Source organism: Crinia signifera, chromosome 5 (genome assembly GCF_055691185.1).
Source record: "Crinia signifera chromosome 5, ASM5569118v1, whole genome shotgun sequence".
Lineage (NCBI taxonomy): Eukaryota > Metazoa > Chordata > Amphibia > Anura > Myobatrachidae > Crinia > Crinia signifera.
The window spans coordinates 278917551-278941029 of NC_139221.1; the positions used below are offsets into that span (position 1 = coordinate 278917551).

The 23479-nt window shown below is 42.1% G+C and overlaps 1 protein-coding gene across 7 annotated transcripts in view; it reads right to left on the reverse strand.

The window, feature by feature from the left end:
- Positions 1-23479, reverse strand: part of LOC146081108 (sodium channel protein type 5 subunit alpha-like) — a 388187-nt gene that overhangs the window by 19195 nt on the left and 345513 nt on the right. For all 7 annotated transcript variants that reach the window (XM_083189076.1, XM_083189080.1, XM_083189078.1 and 4 more), the window contains 2 exons: positions 8092-8367; positions 3665-3721 (listed from right to left, as the gene is read on the reverse strand). In XM_083189076.1, coding sequence (XP_083045202.1) covers positions 3665-3721; positions 8092-8367 — 333 coding nt within the window. The remainder of the gene's footprint in view (positions 1-3664; positions 3722-8091; positions 8368-23479) is intronic.

Consider the following 23479-nt stretch of genomic DNA (forward strand, 5'->3'; position numbering starts at 1 on the left):
GAGGTGGAGATCTATACGGTAATTAATACAAAGGGGAGATCTATACGGTACATAACACAAAGGGGAGATCTATACGGTACATAATACAGAGGGGAGATCTATACGGTACATAATACAGAGGGGAGATCTATACGGTACATAATACAGAGGGGAGATCTATACGGTACATAATACAGAGGGGAGATCTATACGGTACATAATACAGAGGGGAGATCTATACGGTACATAATACAGAGGTGAGATCTATACGGTACATAATACAGAGGGGAGATCTACAGTATACGGTACATAATACAGAGGGGAGATCTATACGGTACATAATACAGAGGGGAGATCTATACGGTACATAATACAGAGGGGAGATCTATACGGTACATAATACAGAGGGGAGATCTATACGGTACATAATACAAAGGGGAGATCTATACGGTACATAATACAAAGGGGAGATCTATACGGTACATAATACAGAGGGGAGATCTATACGGTACATAATACAAAGGGGAGATCTATACGGTACATAATACAGAGGGGAGATCTATACGGTACATAATACAGAGGGGAGATCTATACGGTACATAATACAGAGGGGAGATCTATACGGTACATAATACAAAGGGGAGATCTATACGGTACATAATACAGAGGGGAGATCTATACGGTACATAATACAAAGGGGAGATCTAGCAAACTTTGGAAAAAGTGAAGTGAGATAAAAGAGCCGATTCAGACTCGCTCATAAGAAGCCGAATTCGGGCCCATCCCTGGTGGTCGTGGTTTGTGCATATGTGCAAACCCCAGAACAATCACAGTCGCCAGGCTGTTTGCTCCAGGTGGGGGGGGGGGGGGGAGCAGAGGAACAGCAAGCGTTTTATTGGCATGACCATAAAAATGGTGGGCGTACCCTTGCAGATGCAGGTGTGACGATGCCTGCTTGGGGCATGTGGCTGAAGTCACAAGATGTCAGCACCCCTCCCCCTCATGGGGAGGGAGTTTACCTGCTCGTTAGGCTGCGTGTAAGGTCAGAATCAGGCCAAAAGTACTAACTAGTCAGCTTCTATTTTGCGAGAAAATTTACAAAAGCTGAGAGAGTTAGATTTGGGTGGGGCGTGCTGAAACTGAAATCTAAATTGAAGTGCAAAAATAATGCAGCCAGTATTTACTCTGCACGGAAACAAACTAACTCACACAAATCTAACTCTCTCTATACATGTTACATCTGCCCCCCTGCAGTGCACATGGTTTTGCCCATTTTCCAAACAAATTTGTACTGAGCTCAAATCTGAATAAGGGCCATAGTGTAGAGTTTACATACACTACACCAGGGGTCCTCAAACCATTTTGCTTTGGGGCCCCATCAGACATTAAAATTAAGGACAGGACCCCAGAAAGTTACTACAGAAGGTCATCACATCACATGTATAGTCAGCAGACAGCACATACAGTACATGGCAGCATTGTGGAGACACAGAGTGATGGGAGGAGTCTAATATACCATAACCCATCACATCACATGTGTAGGCAGCAGACAGCACATACATGGCAGCATTGTGGAGACACAGAGTGATGGGAGGAGTCTAATATACCATAACCCATCACATCACATGTGTAGGCAGCAGACAGCACATACATGGCAGCATTGTGGAGACACAGAGTGATGGGAGGAGTCTAATATACCATAACCCATCACATCACACGTGTAGGCAGCAGACAGCACATACATGGCAGCATTGTGGGGGCACAGAGTGATGGGAGGAGTCTAATATACCATAACCCATCACATCACATGTGTAGTCAGCAGACAGCACATACATGGCAGCATTGTGAAAGCACTAAATTATGGGAGGAGTTTAACATAACAGACAATTCAACAGATCTTCCAGACTCCATGAATCACTGGCTGAGATTAGAAAAGTCATCAGCCTGATGGTCAGCAACATGGGCATAGGCCAGTAGTTCACAAAAGTGGTCTTCAAGGGACCCCAACAGTCCAGGTTTAATGATGTCCCTACTGGCATCTGTTAGATAGGTTGATGCAATATAACTGACATGCATGTTGTCAACATGGTCTCAAGATAAACATGGTCACATGGTCGACACTGTAATAGTCAACACATAAAAAAATGGTAGTCGTGATTTTTGAGAGGTATCTTCCCGAAGCATTTCAAGCAAAGCATGAAAAACTCATGTAAACCTTTTGCTTTTGTTGAGTCTTTGTCTATGTCAACCTTGGGCATTTTGACCATTTGGGGTCAATGTAGACACTGTCGACCATTTGACAGTTGACTGTTTATACCATAAGCTTGTGCAGAAATTGTATAATAAAACTGACTGAGGTACTATCCATGGGCCTTATTCTAGTTCCCTCTTTCTGACAAAATCCTTCTTAGATGGACAAAACCATATGCACTGCAGGGGGCAGATGTAAAATGTGCAGAGAGAATTAGATTTGGGTGAGTTATTTTGTTTCTGTGCAGGGTAAATACTGTCTGCTTTATTTTTACACTTCAATATAGATCTCACTTTGAAGTAAAACCCCACCCAAATCTAATTCTCTCTGCACAAGTAACATCTGCCCCACCTGCAGGGCACATGGTTTTGTCCATCTAAGAAGGATTTTGTCAGAAAGAGTGAACTAGAATAAGGTCCTAAGTCACCTGTGCCTAAGCATGAATATCCTAAACACATGGACTATTGCGGTGTCTTGAGGACCGCGTTTGGAAACCACTGTCTAGGCTGTCTGGAACCCTTAATCAATATTACTGTATTCTTACTATTACACTATTACAGTAATCATTTAATTATCCATTTAAAAGGAAAAAAATCAGCATTTTGGACTAGTAGAAATCCTTCTTTTCAACTGAGTATCCCTTATCGAGGTACAGTATCTGGAATGTACGTTTTCTTTAACTGGCACTATTGGGGGTATGATATGTAACTGGCACTACTGGGGACATCTGCTCCTAGTACTACTGGGAACATCTGTACCTGGCACTACTGGGGACATCTGTACCTGGAACTACTGGGGACATCTGTACCTGGAACTACTGGGGACATCTGTACCTGGAACTACTGGGGAAATCTGTACCTGGCACTACCAGGGACATCTGTTCCTGGCACTACTGGGGACAGCTGTACCAGGCACTACTGGGGACATCTGTACCTGGAACTACTGGGGACATCTGTACCTGGCACTACTGGGGACATCTGCAACTGGCACTACTGGGGACATCTGCAACTGGCACTACTGGGGACATCTGTACCTGGCATTACTGGGGACATCTGTACCTGGCACTAATGGGGACATCTGTACCTGGCACTACTGGGGACATCTGTAACTGGAACTGCTGGGGAAATCTGTAAATGGCACTACTGGGCACTACTATTTCATGTGTTTGATGTGTTTATACAACATAAATGAAAGATACCTCATTGAAATATAAAAAATATTCCGAAATATGGAATAATCCGTTATCCAAACTTTCTGCTCCGGAACATTTTAGATAAAGAATACTCAATTTGTACTAAAAGGTATGCATGAATTAAGAATGTAGGAAATATATATATATATATATATATATATTTTTTATATATGAAGCCAAGGTAAACTCTCAACTCATAATTGAAACTAGTGTAAAAGAGAACAATCTAGACCAATACCGACCTCTTCACGTGAGTCCACAGCAGCGTACATGATGTCCATCCATCCTTTAAATGTTGCCTGCAGAAAAGGAAATAAATACATATTATCATTCGTCATTTTATTATTTATCTCTAGTAATATAATTTTTGTATTGTGTTTATCAACTAATGCTTGTCTTTGCTATGTTCAACAATGATCCTTGTGTATTGGGCATGAGATCTGGTCCTCTGCTGAGCATCACATCACAAAAGGAGTTTTTAATATTCAAATTATAATGGTGGCCAGATCTTTTTCAAACAACAACTTTGTACAATGCCTCGTATTCTGTTTTCAAGAGGAAACAGCTGTGTCCCCACCACAAGGGACCAGCGCAGAACAATAAGGATATAAAACAAGTTAAAATGCCAACAAAGTATCACCATGTCTGCACATTACATATTGCAGCAATTAGCACTGTTTCGGTCTATGTAAATAATACATTGCTGGGTCGCTTTGTCATTGCTGGCGAGGCTTCCTCCTGGATACAAAACCCAAGGATGAAATGATCAGGGAGTCTTACAATGACATCTCTGCATCATTCTGTGGTCAGGTATTTATTAGAATAAAATTGCTGGATTTGAGTAATAAATTATGAAAACTGGATAATTGCTCGTACACACAGATCCTTTGGGATGTATGAAAATATTGCTAGCATTTAACAATACTTTTTTCCATGAAGTTGATATGCACCGCCGATCCACTGACTTTCTGATACTCAACAGCCGGCACATTGAATTCCAACTGTCGAGTTACATGCTGGGCCATCTTAAAATACGGGCTCACTGGGCAGCTGCCCAGGGGTCCACTATTCTAGGGCCTTTGTGCTGGAATGGGCTAGTGCCTCTGAAGCTTTTTTTGGTAAGCAGGTAGAGAATGCTGCACAGTCAGGCTTATTGTGAATTACACACACAATCAGAGCAGCCAGGCAGCATTATCCGCCTGCCTCCCAGCCTGCAGCCAGATAGTGAATGGCTGCCAGCATGCTGATTGGTGGATTGCTGGAACTATCCGCAAATCAGAGTGTTGACAGCCATTCACTGTCTTAAAGAAATTGAGAAGACAGTGCAGGATCTTAGAAGGAGTAATGATTTTTTTTATAATGTACAGATGGAGCATCTCTCAATGCAGCTGTTCCTGGCAATAGAATTGCCAATTGCAGCCCCGCGGTAGCCGACAGGTGAGGCCGCGCGTGCACGAGATGTAAGCACGCCCCATTCTGTTGGCGCCCTCCGCCACCCACCGCCGGTCCCCTGCACCTCCTCCGCAGCACCCCACAGCCCCCACTAGCTGCCCGACTCCATGAAGTGGAGAGGGGCAGGGAAGCCGCTCCCCACCACCTTGCTGTCGTGGATGTGCAAGTGTGTGAGACGCTCACGCATCCCCGTCAGATGGAGCTCCTGTCCGCCAGGATATCCGGTGATCCTTCAGGCTGGCTCACAGGCACTCCATCTGTATTCCCTATGGGGTTGTTGGGTAGGGGCCCCGGTGCATGGCTTTCCTGTGCAGTTATGGTAGCAATTCAGCATCTCTAGTACACTTCGAGGCCAATTCTGCACATGCGCATTTCTAAGCAGGTGCAAACCCCGACTGCAAATGGTCTTGCCAATTTACACTGTCGCCGGGCCGTTCGGCGCGTGGATGGAGAGATGGGGCCCACAAATCTAATCAGTTGAGACTGACTTCTATTTGCGAAGGCAGAAGAAATCACTCGATGGTCGGTGACCATCGATTGACTTCTCCTCCTACAGGCACATATGAGGGGATGTGTCTTCCTAACACATCCCCTCACATGGTTGTGAGAGGAAATGCCGGCGGGGGGAGGGGGGGCGAGGTATTCGCCAGGGTGGTGTGGTGGCGTCACATGGACTCAGTTAGCTGCGAGCTTTAATTAGAATGACACCGTTTGAGTGGTGTTTTGTTGCGCCTGCGATATGAATAAGTTCTAAAGTCTAACGAAATAGACAGTAAGCTACTGTAAATCTCTCGGAGCGGACCAGTAGGGCCAGGTGTCTCACGCTGTGTGGCATAAATATACTAGGTGCATGAGGACGCATCTGTATGTGTCTAGCTTACAACAAGTCAGAAGAATTACTCTGTGTAAGCCCCAGTCAGACCAAAACAGATTGACAGTTTAGCGAATGTCTGCCTTTCTGATTGGCTAAGCACTTATAGGTGGCAGAGCTGTCTTCTAAGAGCAGAGAGCAGACTTGCACCATAAAAGGTTTTGGGTTTGACAATCGAAGGACAAAGGTGAAGAAATGTTTTGTGTAAATGTGGTCCTAGAACGTTTGCTGGAGTTAAAATAATCTTGTTGTTTATCTAGGAATCAGAATTTTGGTGGAAATGACAGAAATGTGAACAGGCCAATATGGCTATGGCTTGGCTTCAGTGAGGTTAATGTAAAAATTACATTCCATCACCACATACAGGAACTACTGTAAGTAACATTTCTACTTTAATCACATGGAATCAGGAATTTGATATACTACAATCTATTTCAGGTTTTTTTTTTCTATTACATCGTTACCGTTCAATCACTGATTTGCTTTCTTTAAGTAAGCAAAAACAGAAATGTTCTCTGGTTGTCTAATATAATTCCAGCTGCAGCATCCAACAGATTGGAAAGGGAAATTAAACCGTGTGACTGCTTAAATCGCTGTAAAGATCCGTACGCACGGAGGGATTTGGACGCTGAGCAATTTTGACTTAATAATGCTCAGCGACCAAATTGCTGAGTGTCCAGTTTTCATCAGTGACCAGCAAAGGTCGCTGATGACAACGGAGTCACTGAAGGAGAAATCCGCTGTTCACAGGAGCAGGCTCCTCCGACCAGCGACCACTATTGGGCTGGTCACGGGAGCGTGCTCCTAGTGACCATCGCTCCGTACACACATGGATATGATCGCTCATATCCCTGACAATATATGCTTAAATCGCCCTGTGTGTAGGGGGGTTAAGCTAAAGAAATGAAATATTGAATAAAGTACTTTGGATGCTGTATCATTAGCAGAAACAATATATGCTGTTAATGGCTTAAAACGTAATATTACTGCCTTGTTGTCAAAGCCATGCAGCGTACAGCACACTGCCCTGAGACAATGTAGTAGGGATTGGAAGGATTGTTATAATCATTGACTTGTAAGATGCCATGGTGCCACACCGGACAGTAAGGCAAAGGACATATATAACATGGGGAAATGCAATGCCAGCTTAAACAAGATGGGTAAGTGTGGCCTGAAGTAGAGCTAGAATTGTGATGGAGTACCAGTGTGGGTATATGTGGGTTCTATTAAAGTGATGCGTTTTCAGAGTGTATTTGAAGGCTGTGGAAGAGACTGATCAGGGACAACAGGGAAGTGCATTGGCAGAACAGGAGAAGTCTTATAGTTGAGACTGAGAGTTCCTTATCAGAGAAGAAACAATGCACAGTCCGTAGCTGCAAGAGGGTATTTGAGAAGATTGCTAGAAGTGTACCAAGTATGATGTTTAGTGTTTGTAGGTACTGTAAGGGTAAGCTATTTCAATTTGATTCTAGTGCACATAGAGAGCCAGTGTATGGATTTGCAGAGCGGTGAAGTGGATGTTCTGGCAATAAGGATATGATCTTCTCAATTTAAACCTATTTTATGCATTGATTGAGATCAAGTAACATGTACTGTACAGCACTTGAAAACATGACAAAGCCGCACAGGAAGAGGTTATAGATCAATCTATTAGTGGGGTATAGGCAGCCACTGTTGCTTGCTTGCATGGTACAATAGTTTTTTTTAATTGAGGTAAGGTGTGCATGATGTCACGCATGGTGCACTGTTGAGAGAAGAACAGCCATATATGGATAACAAAAGATGGGAAATGTCTGTGGGTTGCAGGAGTATGGAGCTGTAGAGATACGGGAGCTGGAGAAAAAGAAGGAGGCTGCCCGGGAAGACAGTGGGTTGCTGAATAGACATGGGGACTTGCTGGAAAGAGATGATGAAATGGATGGTTGGAGAGACAGAAGGAGGCTAGCTGGGGATATACTGGGTGACGGGAGAGACAAGGGGTTGGCTGGGGAAACACTGGGTGGCCGGAGAGGCAGAAGGATGCTGGTTGAGAAGACACTAGGTGGCGGGGTGGAAAGACACTTGGTGCCTGGAGAGACAGAAGTAGGCTGGCTGGGGAGACAGTGGGTGCCTGGCTGTAGAGTCACTGGAAGGCTGGAGAGACAAGTGTGTTGGCTAGAGAGACACTGGTTGACTAGAACAACAACAAAAAGGCTGGTTTGGGAGACACTGGTTGCTTGAGAGACAGATATTGTCTGGATGTAGAGACACTGGTGAGCTGGATACATGAAATCAGTCTCAAATTGACCATATTAGTTGCTCTATATGCAATATATATGAAAAAAAAACCCATAAAATAACACTTACCACTTGAAGAAGAGCCAAGTATCCTGCTCCAACATTATCAAAGTTGACTTTGACTTTAGTCCAGTAAGCTTCAGATTCATTCATTAACTTACAAAGGGTTTTATTGTCTGCAATGGCAGGATCCACCTCTGTCTTGTTATCAGTATAAATGCATTTCCCAAATTTTCCAGCAAATAAATTTACTCCCATAATGCTAAAAATGAGCCAGAAAATGAGACAGACCAGCAGGACATTCATGATGGATGGGATAGCCCCAATTAAGGCATTCACTACAACCTTAAAAAGGAACAAAACATAGTTAGTACACAAGTAAAAGAAAGAAATAACAAAACAATAGACAGTGATCATAACACAACAATAAAGACAGTTTGATTTAAAATTCAACACTAAGTTTCATTATAGGACAGTAAGAAAATCATGTACTGCTATAAAACGACTCAATTTTCGTAGTATCTGGAGTCACTTTGCTTTCCTTAATATTCTGTAATGATCATGGCATTTGGACTATACAAACACATGTAAAATCAAGACACTGTAAAACAAGCTGTATCTATTATCTATCCATTCCATCTTATGAAATATCATTTCATTCTTTTGTAATGAAGCTCTAGAAGCTGTAATAATTAATTTCCTATTCATTCATACCAATTGCATACTCTACTTTAGTCATCTACTAATTTCTAATTGTTATTAGCACAGGCTGGAAGGACATTTAGTATAAGAACGTCATACATTTTCACAGGTGTAGGAACACTAATGCCCACAAATAAGTTATACAATGTACTGAATAACTATTTTAACTATTACAACATACTGGTCTTTTTCACCAAAACGTTGTGGCCAAACACCTGTACAACTTACATATCAAATTATATAATATTTCCCATTATATATATATATGGTGGAAGGGTAATAAATATGGATTTTCCAAATGGCCAATTTTCAGTATTTTTAATGTGTGATTTAAAACAAAACCACCACTTCAAAGCACAAAATAACAACTGCAGGGAATCTTCAATGTAGTAATAATTATTTGTTACACTTCTCACTTTGATTTCCTACAGAACTATCAATAATGATTTAAATTAGAAGGTAATCCCCCAATAGCAATTTTTTCTTTAAAAGGCACTAACCGTATGGGTTGGGGTCAATGATTGGTACTATATTTTTATAGATAAGGATAAGATATACTCTATCTGGGGGCAGTTTAAGAGAGGAGGGGTCTCATGTGCAGTCTTCATGCAGGCCCCCTCCTTTCTGTACGGTACAGTAGCTCTGTGACTATCTGCACATGCGCAGGTCTCCGGGAATGGCTGTCACGCCATTTTCCTGGTGATATATGTAGCACCTACACCCATTATAGATATGCTGTTGGCCTGATCATATTTGTCAGCTCAGTAAAACGTATTTTGAACATTAGTGTCCCTTAATCAGAGAGTACATTTCACAGTGGCAGAATTAGCGGACACTGCACAGGTCATGGCACCAAGCAATGTGAAGACATTTTCCTATTAAAATAGAAAACAACTAGAAAAGGAAACATCATAAAATGTTATATAGAATATGTTGTGGGCATTGTTTAAATGATACAATTCCTAATCAGCACCCAATTACCATTGTCTGGTATCAAACTATACAAGGTTTTTTTGCAACACCTTTCACACATTGGATACTGACTTGGCCAGCCTGTAAGCTAGGTCAGAGGTCACTGGCGACTTTGAGCAGTCCGGGCAAGTCAAGAAATGCCGCACAGAGACTGCTGCATTCCTGTGGTGCTGCTGCACACTGCATATTTTGTTTTATAGGAACAAATAGTGAGTAAATTATGACTAAACATGGCCACAGCATATTCAGTAAACAATTTTATGATAGTTGAATACAACTTGTGAAACATAGCAATGTTACTACAGTATAGAGGAATTATAAGCAGTCATATGTTTAGTAGGTCAACAATCACCATAAAACAGACTTTGTGATTAACTCTCCATGATTACTGAGCATTAATCCTGCAATGGTTACAAGTAGAGACATGACTTAAACAAGTAGTTCTCAAACTTTGCCAGTAGGCCAAACATGTTCATCAACTGAAGAGCCAAGCCTGACTGCGCTCACAATCAGTAAATTCAATTAATTGTGTTTATAAGTACCATCGACTTTTCATTGTATAAATAGTATAACGATTATTAGTAGGTCTTACAAATACATTAACCTTTATTTATTCTTATTTTCTACATAGAATCATAAACTGATCTAAGAGCAAATCTACTTTGCAGTAAATACTGTAAACCAGGAGTGTCCAAACTGTGGCCCTCCAGCTGTTGTGAAACTACACATCCCAGCATGCCTTGCCATAAATGTAACATTCCCTAATAGCAAAATTGTGGAAAGACATGATGGGACTTGTAGTTTCACAACAGCTGGAGGGCCGCAGGTTGGACATGCCTGCTGTAGATGCATAATTAAATATAGTACACATCTCTTCAATGTTGGCTCCCTTTATTTTACTTTGGCAAAACCTTAATTTAGTTTTTTTTTTTTACTTTTTACTTGTGTTTGTCTAATTAGATAAGTTTCAATTTTCGAAAATGAAGGAATCGACAGTGAGGCTTGGCCCAGGAGTTGAAAACAACCAAAAAAACAAATGTAAAATATTAGAGGGAAAAAATACAAGCAACATTACAATTTCGAGTTCAACCATTTACACATTCATTTGATATCTTTAGACAAGTTAACATTAGGACACTGCAAGTAATGCTTTCAGAGTAAGCAAATACAATTCAGCATTTAAAGTCCGCGAATATGTGGTCTTAGGTAATGCTGGGCACATACTAGGCTAATGGATCAGCAAGTCGGCAAATCCAACGACCTATCTGATAATTGTTAGGTAAACACTAACCAATCATTCACCAAATCAGTCACTGCAGCAAGTGTCAACCACCCAGCGAGGTGACCCAATATATCTTTAGATATACAGACCAGCATACTGCACAGCCAACACAATACGTCTGTGACAACATCATTCACAGACATATCAGGAGTAAACACCAGCCGGCAGGCTCACTATTGGGCCATTCCATTCAATGACCGATATATTGACCAGTGTGCACCTAGCTGGTCAAATAATGGTACATCATTAATGGACTGAGTTCATCATAAAAATGCAGTGAGCCAAGATTTATCTGCCTGCTTGTGTTTCCACATATGCAACCTTATATCTCACAGACAGATAGAGTTAGTCCAGAGAAAAGTTGCAAAATAATCAAACTCTTCTCCACTACTTGCAGCCAGATAATGTAGGTGAAAAATATAATTAAGGAGTTTGCACTAATATGAAGTAGTATAATGTGTAGGTGTACATATCTGCAACTCCACATTAGGCCATAAGTATGCAAATCATCAGGGTGCAGAACAAAGAGGGTGTATTATGCAATGCTAACCTTAATGAGTGAACATGACAGGTGGCCTAAGCAGGAGTGTAAATAAATATTTGTGAACCCCACAGCAAAAAATGTAATTTATGACCTAGGGAGAAAACAAACAGATGTACACATACTGTATATACATCAGGAGCATTATCTCATGTATGAAGGATGAGATACTCCTCCTGATTGGCTGGTCATTAATCATATTGGCACACACCAACTTTCACTCTTTCTGTGTTGAGGGCTGGAAAATTCAAATTTTTTTTGGGTGGGGCTAATTAATGGACACCCGATGGAGAAATTCAATTGTCCTGAGGGCTCATTAATTACTGCACTTGATGCGCCCAAAAGTACCAGTTTTAGCTGTGTAATGTAACTAAAACCGTACAGTGCTGGTTAGGGTGTCCAAACTGCAGACCTCTTTTAACATTTCTGCTTACCCCTTCAGGAGACCATGGGTGAAATTTAATAGGATGAGAGATTTAGAAAGTTAGAGATTTGGTAAGAAATCTCCAGTTTTTTAAGGTGGCAATCATTTATACTGCAAAATCAAACTGGTTTTGCAGTGTAAATGATTGCTGCTTTAAAAAATACTGGAGAATTCTTACCAAATCTCTCACTTTCTAAATCTCTCATCTAAGAGAACTGGTTTTCTTTTTATTTTTGTGTATTGTATGTATAGTATTTAAAACCAGTAGGTAGCACCTTAAGATATCTGGGTGGAAACGGAAAAGACACCCAGGTTTGGTCATTATAGACCCCTTCACTACCCAATATAATCGCATAACATCCCAGTGCGGGACTCCTGTTTCATTGACAGGAGAAGCAGAAATGTTGGGTGCAAACATCGCTGGCACCCAATCGGAGGAATAAATTAATTGCTCAGGTCAGGTGCTCATTAATTAGCAGCACCTCATAAAAACAATTGAATTGCCTCCGATGACTCTGCAGGTGGTTTTTCCATTTGAAATCCACTGCACATTCAAAGCACCCTCCAAACTGCTGGAAAGCTAATTCAAAGGTTTGGAAGCCAAAACCAATGACAATCCATGGTGGTTTAAAAATGCCATTAAACCACCACTTGGTAAATTTCACCCCAAATGTGTCAGAAAACATATGAGGACAAAGACAATACAAAAATATTCAATGTTTTATTTAAAATATATATTATATACATAGTAAATACACCTCCCCCAAATAAAGTTTAAGAAATCAGAAGGTATAGCGGAATAACATAATGTACTAAGCATTCATATCACTGAATCAGAAGTTTCACATAATTAGCAACTGCCTTCAATATAAAATGCAATGTGAGTAAGGTTTCAATCATATATATAATGAACTACCATCCCATAAGAGTCTCTCATTGAAAAATCCCTATTTCAAAGAGTCAGGTACTGTAATAAAACATGCCAGTAAGGTATCGGTCTACTTTTGTGATACACTGGCTATAAGGATTGTATTAGTTTACTGTGATCAGATATACAGTATGGGTCACCTAAATCAAGGTACAGATGGGGCAGATCTCATCCTTGCCGCCAAGCTGCCATGGCGGAGGTTCTGGCGCTCCGATATTTTTCTTGCGCCGGCGTCCGCCGTTGTATATTGCAACTAGAAAATCTGTTGTAGCTCCAAACGGGAGACTGATCAGAATAATTAAGTGACAACAGATGTCAAAATATCATAGGCATTCAGGTCAAAGATATTCAGGTCTAATTAATAAGTGATTTCCTAATGAGAGACTCTTATGGGGATTGAATTTTATATATTTTTAGAATGGTTGTTAATGGTGTGAAACTTGTGTTTTGCTAATACGAATGCTTAGTGGTTCAGCTAATCCAGTGGTTCCCAAACTTGGTCCTCAAGGGGGGGGCGGGTACTAAGTACCCGGGCCCAGGCTTGCCGGAGGAGCCTGGTCCGACCCCTCCCTTCCCCTCTGTCCCTACCAGGTAGCAACAGCAGCACACACTTCTACAGCATGTGCTGTGCTGATAGCAGGCTCAGCATGAGCATCTCACTGACAGCGTGTGAGCACATGCTGAGCCTACTGTCAGCACAGCACATGCTCTAGGTATGTGCTGCTGCTAAATTTAGAGGTTTCTGTCATTTTGGGGGCATGGCCTAAGTGCGGGAGGTGGCCACACCTCCCACACTTAGACCACGCCCAAAATTTTACTGGGGCCCGGCATTCCTCTCAGCTGCCCTGTCAAGGACCACCAACAGTGCATGTTTTCCAGGTCTCCTCACAGAATTACGAGGGAAATTGTGTAATTAACTCCTCCTGTGGATCTAAAACTGTATTTCTTTCTTGCTTTGATCCATTTTTCCCAAATTGCATTGGAGTATAATATGGCCCGTATTCAATGATGTTCGCTGTGGCCGGAGAGGGGGTTAAACAGCGAGGATCGCAGAACAGCAGTGATCCTCACTGTTTAAACTCCCTCGCCGGCCGCTTGTTCTATTCAATAGGACGGCGAGGATTCCCCCAAACAGCGAAACCCGCGGCTAATGTAGCGAATCAGCTGCATTTCACAGCGGGTTTTGCTGCTTCTGCAGCAAAATACGCCGATTCCCCCCTCGCTCCCAAAACAGAGCAAGGGGGAATCGGCGTATTAGGGGGGGTCAGTCTAATACTGTGGGGGCGAACGGTGACAGTGAGCAGGCAGCCCTGCTCTCTGTCACCGCTCGCCCCGGGCATTGAATACTTGCCTATGTATCGCTGCCTAGAATTCAACCAAATCCTTCAATTGGCCTACATTCTTATGAGTCCATCAAATCCTAAACACAGCCCCAGATTTGGTGCGCCGTGTATAAATGAAGCATCACTAATTTTAATAGGACTGAAATGAAGTGTTCTTTCTTGTTGGCTAAAAAGCTACACCAGACAAACATACAGTAAGAGGACGAAACACAGAAAACAATATAAGCATGCATGTTAATGCAGCAGAATGCAGTCATGCAGAATACATTTTGAAATATATAAACATAAAATAAAGAAATGAACAAAGACTCCTTTATCTTAAAATGTTCTTGACAAATAAAAGTGCATAGAGGGCTTATGGGGTAAATTTGCTAAGATGGGCGTTCTATTGAACATGGGATGTTGCCCATAGCAACCAACAAGATTGTATCTATCATTTTGCAGAAGGTCCTTTATTTAGGTTAACATCCCATCTTCAATAGAATTCCCATCTCAGTAAATGTTCCTTATTAGTTCCAAAGGCACATATATCATTTACAGTTTATAAAGTAAAAACAAAAAAAAGTTAAAAAAGTTGATGCTTTTCTGTTAAAACATATTGGGTGAGATTTAATAGGATGAGAGATTCAGAAAGTGATAGATTTGGTAAGAAATCTCCAGTTTTTTTAAAGCGGCAATAATTTACACTGCAATACCAGTATGATTTTGCAGTGTGATTGCCACTTTAAAAAAACTGGAGATTTCTTACCAAATCTATCACTTTCTGAATCTCTCATCCTATTAAATCTCACCCATGAAGTTATTTTATATAGAGCATGTGTAGTAATGAAATGTATCTGTTTAAATAATTCCATAATCCAGTGGTTCCCAAACTGTGTGCCGTGGCTCCCTGGGGTGCCTCGGGACACATGCAGGGGTGCCCTGGGTTGGTAGTCCAGGACCAACTCAAATTATTAATGGTTAATTATTTATGAGCAAAAGCAATGCTGGTGGTTGCCATTAATAAAATGTGTACAAACAGAAGCAAATCCTGTCCTTTACCACATACCTGACCCAAATAATCACATATAAACCCAATCTAATAAATGTATTTTTGGCCTAGGGGTGCCGTGAAAATTTTTTGATACTCTAGGGTGCCGTGATTCAAAAAAGATTGGGAATCCCTGCCATAATCTATTAATATATTTAGGGGGTATTCAATCCCTGCTGCTGTTTCCGACGGGGGAAATAGTGGCGGGCGCCTATTCAATGCTGTCTTGACCGACAGCATTGAAGAGGCAGATCGACAGAATGGGTCCGACTTTAAGGGGGGTATTCAATCTTTGTCGTGCACCCGCAGCCATCTCCCGACGGGGGAGATGGCTGCGGGGCCCTATTCAATGCTGTCTTCCCCGACAGCATTGAACAGGGGTTTTGCGCAGAACGAGCCCGACAGCACAAGCTGTCGGGCTCGTTCTGCCGAGAAAAGCCAGAAATAGGCGAGGTCCTGGCCGGAGCTCATCTATTTTCGTCATCAACTAGCGGCCACGCCCCCTTCTCGCCGCTCGGGACATTGAATCCCGACTGCCGAGCTCCAGGCGAGCAAAACGAGAACGGGACAGGGGCACGGCTGTCGAGCTTGCTCGACAGCCGTGCCCCTGACATTGATTACCCCCCTAAAAGCTGCTGGGCCCGTTTTGCCAAGAGAGGCCGTGAATTGTCGCGATCACGGCCAGATCTCGACAATCCATGGCCATTTACGTGGATACGCCCCCTTTTGGCTGATCAGCAGGTGGTCATTGAATCCCGCCTGGAGATTTGCGGTCAAGCAAAATGAAGACAGCCAGGGTCACGGCTATCGGAACGCACCGACAGTCATGACAGGGGATTGAATACCCCCCTTAGTTACAGTGTTCCACCCTTACAGAAAAAGTGGAACACTAAGGGTAGCTTTACTAAACATTCCAAAACAGAAAAGTGATGGTGTTTCCCACAGCAACCAATGAAATTCACACAGTCATTTTCTATAATGCAAAAGAGAAATGATAGCCAGAATTTAATTGGCTAATATGAGCAACAACAGCACCACTTTTCGTTTTCAGAAGCTTTAGTAAACCTACAGACTTGTATAATCATTTTTAGATCAATTACATTTCTGATTGCTTAAAATAGGATCCAGGGCATTTTGTTTATTGTGTACCCTCTTTGAGAACTGCTTCTAAATATATAAATCAAAATTATGAAACAATTTTATATTGAATAATCTTTAAATTTACAATTTTAAATATTGTGATCTTAAATCAGCGCCTTTCTAACAAGATTTTATGAATGTTGTCCCTCAGTTCCTAACAGTTCCTCCTATGGATGGAAAATCCCCAAGTCCAGCAATCAGAATCAAAGAGATTCAGGAGTTCCGAATCCTATGGTGAATAAGGAATACATACATGTCTTGGGATTTACTGATTCCTCCGTAAAGGGGCTTCTCAAGTATTGACAGTTTAAGGTTCTAGACACATGGATGTGTACTCTAATAATAATAATAATAATCTATTAGTGTTAGGTGGTTATGGGGGTTCAGTTGGGGTCAGGGCAGTACTGACCCACAGGGCAACAGGGGAAACCCTTAGTTGACCCATCTGTCTAAGGGGTCTCACCTGTTCCTTTGGGGATCAGGTTCCAGACTGTGCACTTGAATTATACATTATAGATAATTTACATTATTTTGAATAGAACCCCTTCGTGTGTCTCGGTCCGACACTGGATGAAGCACTAACTGTATTACACATTTATTCTGTACTACATTTTTCAGAGGAGGACATTTTAACCAGGTCGACATCATAACTGTCGTCATTCTGGTGTTACTATAATGAATATCAACATTTTGATTTTCTACTTAGAGACAGCCTGCTCTTAAGGTGCCCATACACTGCTGTGACGTTTCGCAGCAGTGTTTGTACACCCGATACCCTGGCAAGCCGTCAGGACCTTCCCGGCGGCAGGGACGCATGCGATCCTTTGTGATGGACCGCATGCATCCCTGGTTCCTGCCCGCCTCGCCGCCAGGAGGGAGGTCCCAGGATGGGCAGCAGGTCGGTCGGGTCCGATGCACACGGGACCCCGCATCGGACCCGACAGCATGTCAGGGAGAGGCGATTTGGTCAGATTTAACGGGTCGATTGTTCGCAATCGGTCAAAATCGGACCAAATCGCCTCAGTGTATGGGCACCTTTAGTATTATAGTCTGACAAGCAGCAGAAGTTTACTGCATTTTGTATTCTGTACATGGGGATTTATTATTAAGAATCAGTTTTGGTGGACATCTCCATCTGAATTGTCCAGTATGGAGGTTTGCTGTCCTGTTTTCTTCCAGCTCATTACACAGATTACCAGACATTTCCTATAACTTTATGGTTAAAGTAGCGATTGGTTGGTACCATAGATGTGGACATGGCGAGAGAAATTTACTAAGATGGGAGTTTGATTTCACATGGGATGCTGCTATGGGCAACCAATAAGAATCTACTTCTTATTTCTTTTGCACCTTCTAGAATATAATAGATAGTATCTGATTAGTTGCCCATAGCAACATCCCATGCGAAATAGAACACCAATCTCAGTAAATTTCCCCCTGGCATGTATTGTGCTGGGATGCAGTTAAGATCCCGGCGGTCGGGATCCCGGCGTTCAGAATCCCGACGCCGGAATCCCGACCGCCGAAATGCCGACACTTTCTCCCTCCTGGGGTGTCCACGACACCCCTGGAGGGAGAATAAATTAGTGTGCCGAGCGTAGCGAGGCACCGGGCCCGCTGCGTGGCGAGCGCAGCGAGCCCGCAAGGGGGGGCGATCCACGTCCCCCCCTTGTCGGCATTTCGGCTGTCGGGATTCCGGCGTCGGGATTCTGAACGCCGGGATCCCGACCGCCGGGATTCAATACTGAATCCATTGTGCTGTGTGCCATAGTACATAACAATCCAGGGTACTTATGTACTAACTGGGCTGCCGATTTTGAAATCGGGTCCATCGCATTGCATCGCATCCGACCATATCGCATGCGATGCGATGGACCCGATTTTTCCATAGGATTCAATGTTAAAATGGACTGAGTCCATTTTAACATGGAATTCAATGGGAAAAAGGGGTCCTTTTCATACCCCTACTATCCAAGTGGGCATGGAGTTGGATATAAACCTGTGGCGAGCGTAGCGAGCCACCGAGCCCGAAGCGTGGCGAGCCCCGCGAGGGGACACAGATTACCGTCCCCTCGCGGGGCTCGCTTCGCTCGCCACGCTTCGGGCTCGGTGGCTCGCTACGCTCGCCACAGGTTTATATCCAACTCCATGCCCACTTGGATAGTAGGGGTATGAAAAGGACCCCTTTTTCCCATTGAATTCCATGTTAAAATGGACTCAGTCCATTTTAACATTGAATCCTATGGAAAAATCGGGTCATCGCATCGCATCCTATATGGTCGTATGCGATGCGATATCGCATCGCATCGCATCTGATTGTTTGCCTTAAGTTAAGGCATACAATCAAAAAATCGGCAGCCCAGATAATACATAAGTACCCAATCCAGTAAGTATCCTGCATTACTGTATATTGAGGGTGGCATGTGTAATAGGCATTGCCAACTGCAGCCCTCTAAGGACTCAAGCAGGCCAAATAGTCCGACCATTATGAAGGAATATTGTGCAATAAATGTGTTCTGCTCAAATAAAAAAACAGTTTTATTTGTACTTTAATTGTCCTGTAAGCTTTGTCTGTTTTTGCCAGATATTTTAATGTGTTGAAACTTAAAGATATTTTCTCTGCAAACAACACAGCAATTTGCTAAAAGAGATATGTTAACGTTATTCATATGCTTGCAGGTATTGGATCTGGTTTTAACCGGTTTACCATAAAAAAGCTTTTAGATTTGTTGTAGCAGCTCCGTTATAACAGCAGTCATGAAGATACTGGGTGACATTTAATAGGATGAGAGATTCAGAAATTGAGAGATTTCGTAAGAAAATCAAAATCAAAACTGGTTTTGCAGTGTAAATAATTGCCGCTTTAAAAAAAACGGAGATCTCTTACCAAATCTCTCACTTTCTGAATCTCTCATCCTATTAAATTTCACCCACTGTATCCACCACTTTTTCCTGGAGGCACTGGGAGGAGCTCTGCAACATGTGACATGCAGTGAGGTCAGTAGCTGAAGAAGCACAGGCTAGTATTAGAGCCAGATTAACACATACACAGCGGGGTGGTGGCGGGCTTTCCCATTAGCATATGGGAACGCCCATCGTTCTCATGCTAAAGGGGGCATGACGTGGCCGACGGGGGCGGGCAGCTGACATCACTGGATGCACTCCCATTTGCCCAGTTCCTCAGACCACTCTTAAATATGCGTGCACCTTCCACATCATTCGATTGTAGGCGACCATCAAATGATGTAGGTGTTCCACTGCATGCTGCGAATGGATGTTTATGCAAAACATCCATTTACAGCCAGTGCGAAGTAACGTGCCTTGCGAATGATGGGCAGGCGTGCCACAATTCGCAAGGCGGGGTTAGGATGACTCACATGAATGTGTACACGAATTTGAGCGAATCAATCAGACTAACCCCCTATATCTGATAGGCACTCTTTCTAAATATGATTCTAATTTAGTTTTTTTTTTTTTTTTACATATTTCTGCATAACCAATAATAATTCATCAATTATGATGTGGTAATGTAATTACCCTTTTCATTGAGAAGTCCATGCTGGGAGGATGACAAATACTTCATGCTGCTCTGTGGTTTGGTTTGAGGATGACCAGGAAAGCCTAAGGCCAAACCAAACCACACAAGCAAAAGTGCAGCCAAATGCAGAACAGTAAATAGTGGGCGGAAACGTAATGTCGCTCGTCTTTAGTTGGAGGCAAAATAATCATTGCCACTGTAATACCCTTTCACATTGTAAATGCTGGGTTAATCCTGGGATTTGGAGTTATATGCAAAGGGTTTGACACTAAAGATAATATTACATCAACTAAAATAAGCATACAGCCAGCAGTGCACATGGGTCGGGGGTAGAGTCTCTGCATCCCCTGCTGCTATCTCTCCCTCTGAAGCACTGATGCAGCTGCCTCTCTCACTGCAACAACGAAACTTTCTTCTGCTCATTGATCCCTCATCATCAGGCAGGATTCAGCCCCATTGACCCCACTCCCCTCTCTGCACCACCCTGCCACACGCCTGTCACTGTCAGCTCCTCCCCCAGCTCAGATTGGCCTGCGGCTACTGGGCTGCAGCCCCCTGTCTGCTCCATCCTGCGATTGGCCGGTGTTGCCCCCTGTTAGCGGATAAGGGTGGTGCCTCACTGGGAGTGAGCGGGAACAGCTGCCCGGAGGCTCTGTACATGCTGTCTGCTTGCGTCCCACGCTGCCGGAATCCTTCCAGCGCTACTCGGATCTCCCAACCCAGGTTAGGACCTTTTACACTGCCCACTACCCAGGTCCTGCCCATGTTCCACCCTGGTCACGACCCGGGTAGGATTCCTGTGTAAATGGATCAGGGTTGCCCCTTTTACACTGCCGCTGACCCGGGTCCACGAGGCAAAAACCGGGGCAGCGAAAAAGGGGTAAAACTCGAACAGCATTATAAAATCGTTATTAAATTAATTATATCAATTGGTTCTGAACACTCCAAAAAGTTATTTTTTTAAAATACTTTAGAAACCGACAAATACCCTATTACAAATCATCTTGACAGTGGTTCAGTAAATATATGTACCTTCTCCATGCTCCATCCCCTAACCTTCCCTTCCTGCAGCCACATCCTAACCCCCCCCCCCCCATTAGTACTTAACCCTAACCTACCCACCTGCCGCCTAACCCTGACCTTCCCCACCTCCCCAGCACTCTAATTCACCCCCTAATGCTTAAACCTAACCCCCATTGCCTAACGTGGTCATGTCACTTTTTATTGTTATGGAGCATCATTTATTTATTTTTTTCTAAAATATTTTATATTTAATTCAATACACCTATTTGATGAATACATAGGACAAGATTACATTGTATATCAATCATAATAAATCAGGGAACTATAAGTGATTAAGGTATAAAATGTGGTGGCACAATTCGATTCACTGATCTGTTAGTAATAGAGGAACTAGGCTTGGTGTATTATTAGATAGGTATTTTATCATGATTTATTTTCCCCCGGGTACTCACCATATATGGATCAAATTTCATTACTATAGGGGGGGATAGAGATATTCATTATCTGAACATTTGCTTGTTGGAGAGACTTGACCTGGTCAGCTCCAATTGGGGACAAAGGTCAACCTGTGCGGCAGGCGGTGACACCTGTGCAATTATTGGCACCATGTTAACTCTCTTTTTTTCTTAGGAGGCATAGCAATGCCTCCCTAAATTTGGCCATACCCCCTCAATGCCTGGGCCCTGAGCTGCTGAGTGGCGAGGCAATAATTATCTTTTGTGTTACCAATCAGATTCCGAAATTTTCCTAGTAACAAAAACAAGAACTGAAGGATGCTGGATTGTTTTATTTTTCCTAAATGTTCTCAGATTTGTTTGGTCATTTGCGGATTCCGCTTTATTTCCTTTCCGTATTTTGATAATAGCAGTATTCTTTCCAATTTTCAAAAAGTAAATAATAATAAAAAAGCCAAAACAAAATAACAATTGTTTTATGTTAGCAGATACCATTGTGGTTACAACAAAAGGATTAAAAAGAGAAAAAAAAGACAATATTGCCTCAGTCTCTGAAGCATTTACAACAGTCACCTGAATTTTTTCTGTAAAACACTATGGAATTACAAAAGGAAATGTTGGGCAGATAGTTGCATAAACAATATAGAATTAAAAAAACTATTTCTGTTGTACTAGACCTCTACCACCAACAAGAAGGCGGCAGAGAATTGTTGAGACATGTACTGTATTGAGGAGATCCTCAGTAAAAAGTGCAAGTCCAACTTTTTTGGTTTTGTGTTTATTACAGTTACAGTTAAAACTAGTTTATTATATTTAACTTTTTATATGTAGAAACCAGCTAACTTTTCTGATTAACACTACAAAAGCAGTGACTCTTTATTATGTATAAAGCTAGTGTGATAAATTGTTTATTATGTACAGTATAAGCCCTCAATCATACTCTGGAGTCAATTTACTAAAATGGGAGTTCTATTGAAAATGGGATGTTGACCATAGCAACCAATCTAATTGTATCTATTATCATCTAGAAGGTGCAAAATAAATAAAAAGTAAAATCTGATTGGTTGCTATGGGCAACATACCATATTAAATAGAACTCCCATCTTATTAAATGTACCCCTCTATACAGTATTTCAAAAATGTTACTCATATTTCCCCAGGCCAAAGCTATCTTCCAACCTTCTCAGTTGATAATGTCTTCCCCCCCCCCCTCCTCTCCTCCCAAAATCTACATTTAGTCCCTTTCACAATGCTGCCACTCATAATACTACAGTATTTGTAGTCTTCACCAGCGGGGACTACAAACTCTTTTACATCCTTATAATTTTTTGTGTACATATTGTAATCTACTCTTCTCTGAACTTCCAATCTCCACGCCCAGGTTTATTTCCCCTTGTAAGGCCCAAGGAAAACTTCTGGAACATCATATATATATATGATTAAGGGGGATATTCAATTAAGAGACTTTTTTCGACTAGTCATTGTCAGTGACAAATTGGCAAGTTTCATTGCCAAATTTACATACAACCTTTGCAATGAAAGCGCCAATTTTCCAACTAGTCGAACGGCACGGTCAAACAACACGTGGATCAGCAAATTACTCGCTAATCCAATCCATGCGTTTTTGTTGAAATTGCGACTGGTTTCGACTGTTTATTAGTTTAATCAGTCTTGAGTAAAACTGCAATGGTGAAAAATTACTACAAACTGTCCAAACAGGGCCACAATTGAATATAAGGGTGATATTTAATAGGATGATAGATTCAGAAAGTGAGAAATTTGGTATGAAATCTCCAGTTTTTTTAAAGCGGCAATCATTTACACTTTAAAATCAAATTGGTTTTGCAGTGTAAATGATTGCCCCTTTAAAAAAAAACTGGAGATTTTCTGAGGGGCTATCTGGAATCAGAACAAATATAAATACTGTCCAGGAATTGTGAAGGTGGCTGTAGTGGCTTGTGGTTAAATGTTTACATAATTAAACTCCTTACACCTAGCGATAGAAAATTAGGACAAGTCTAACCAATGTATTTACCGTCAGGATTCATATGTCAATCTTTTCATCTATTTAGTTGTCCT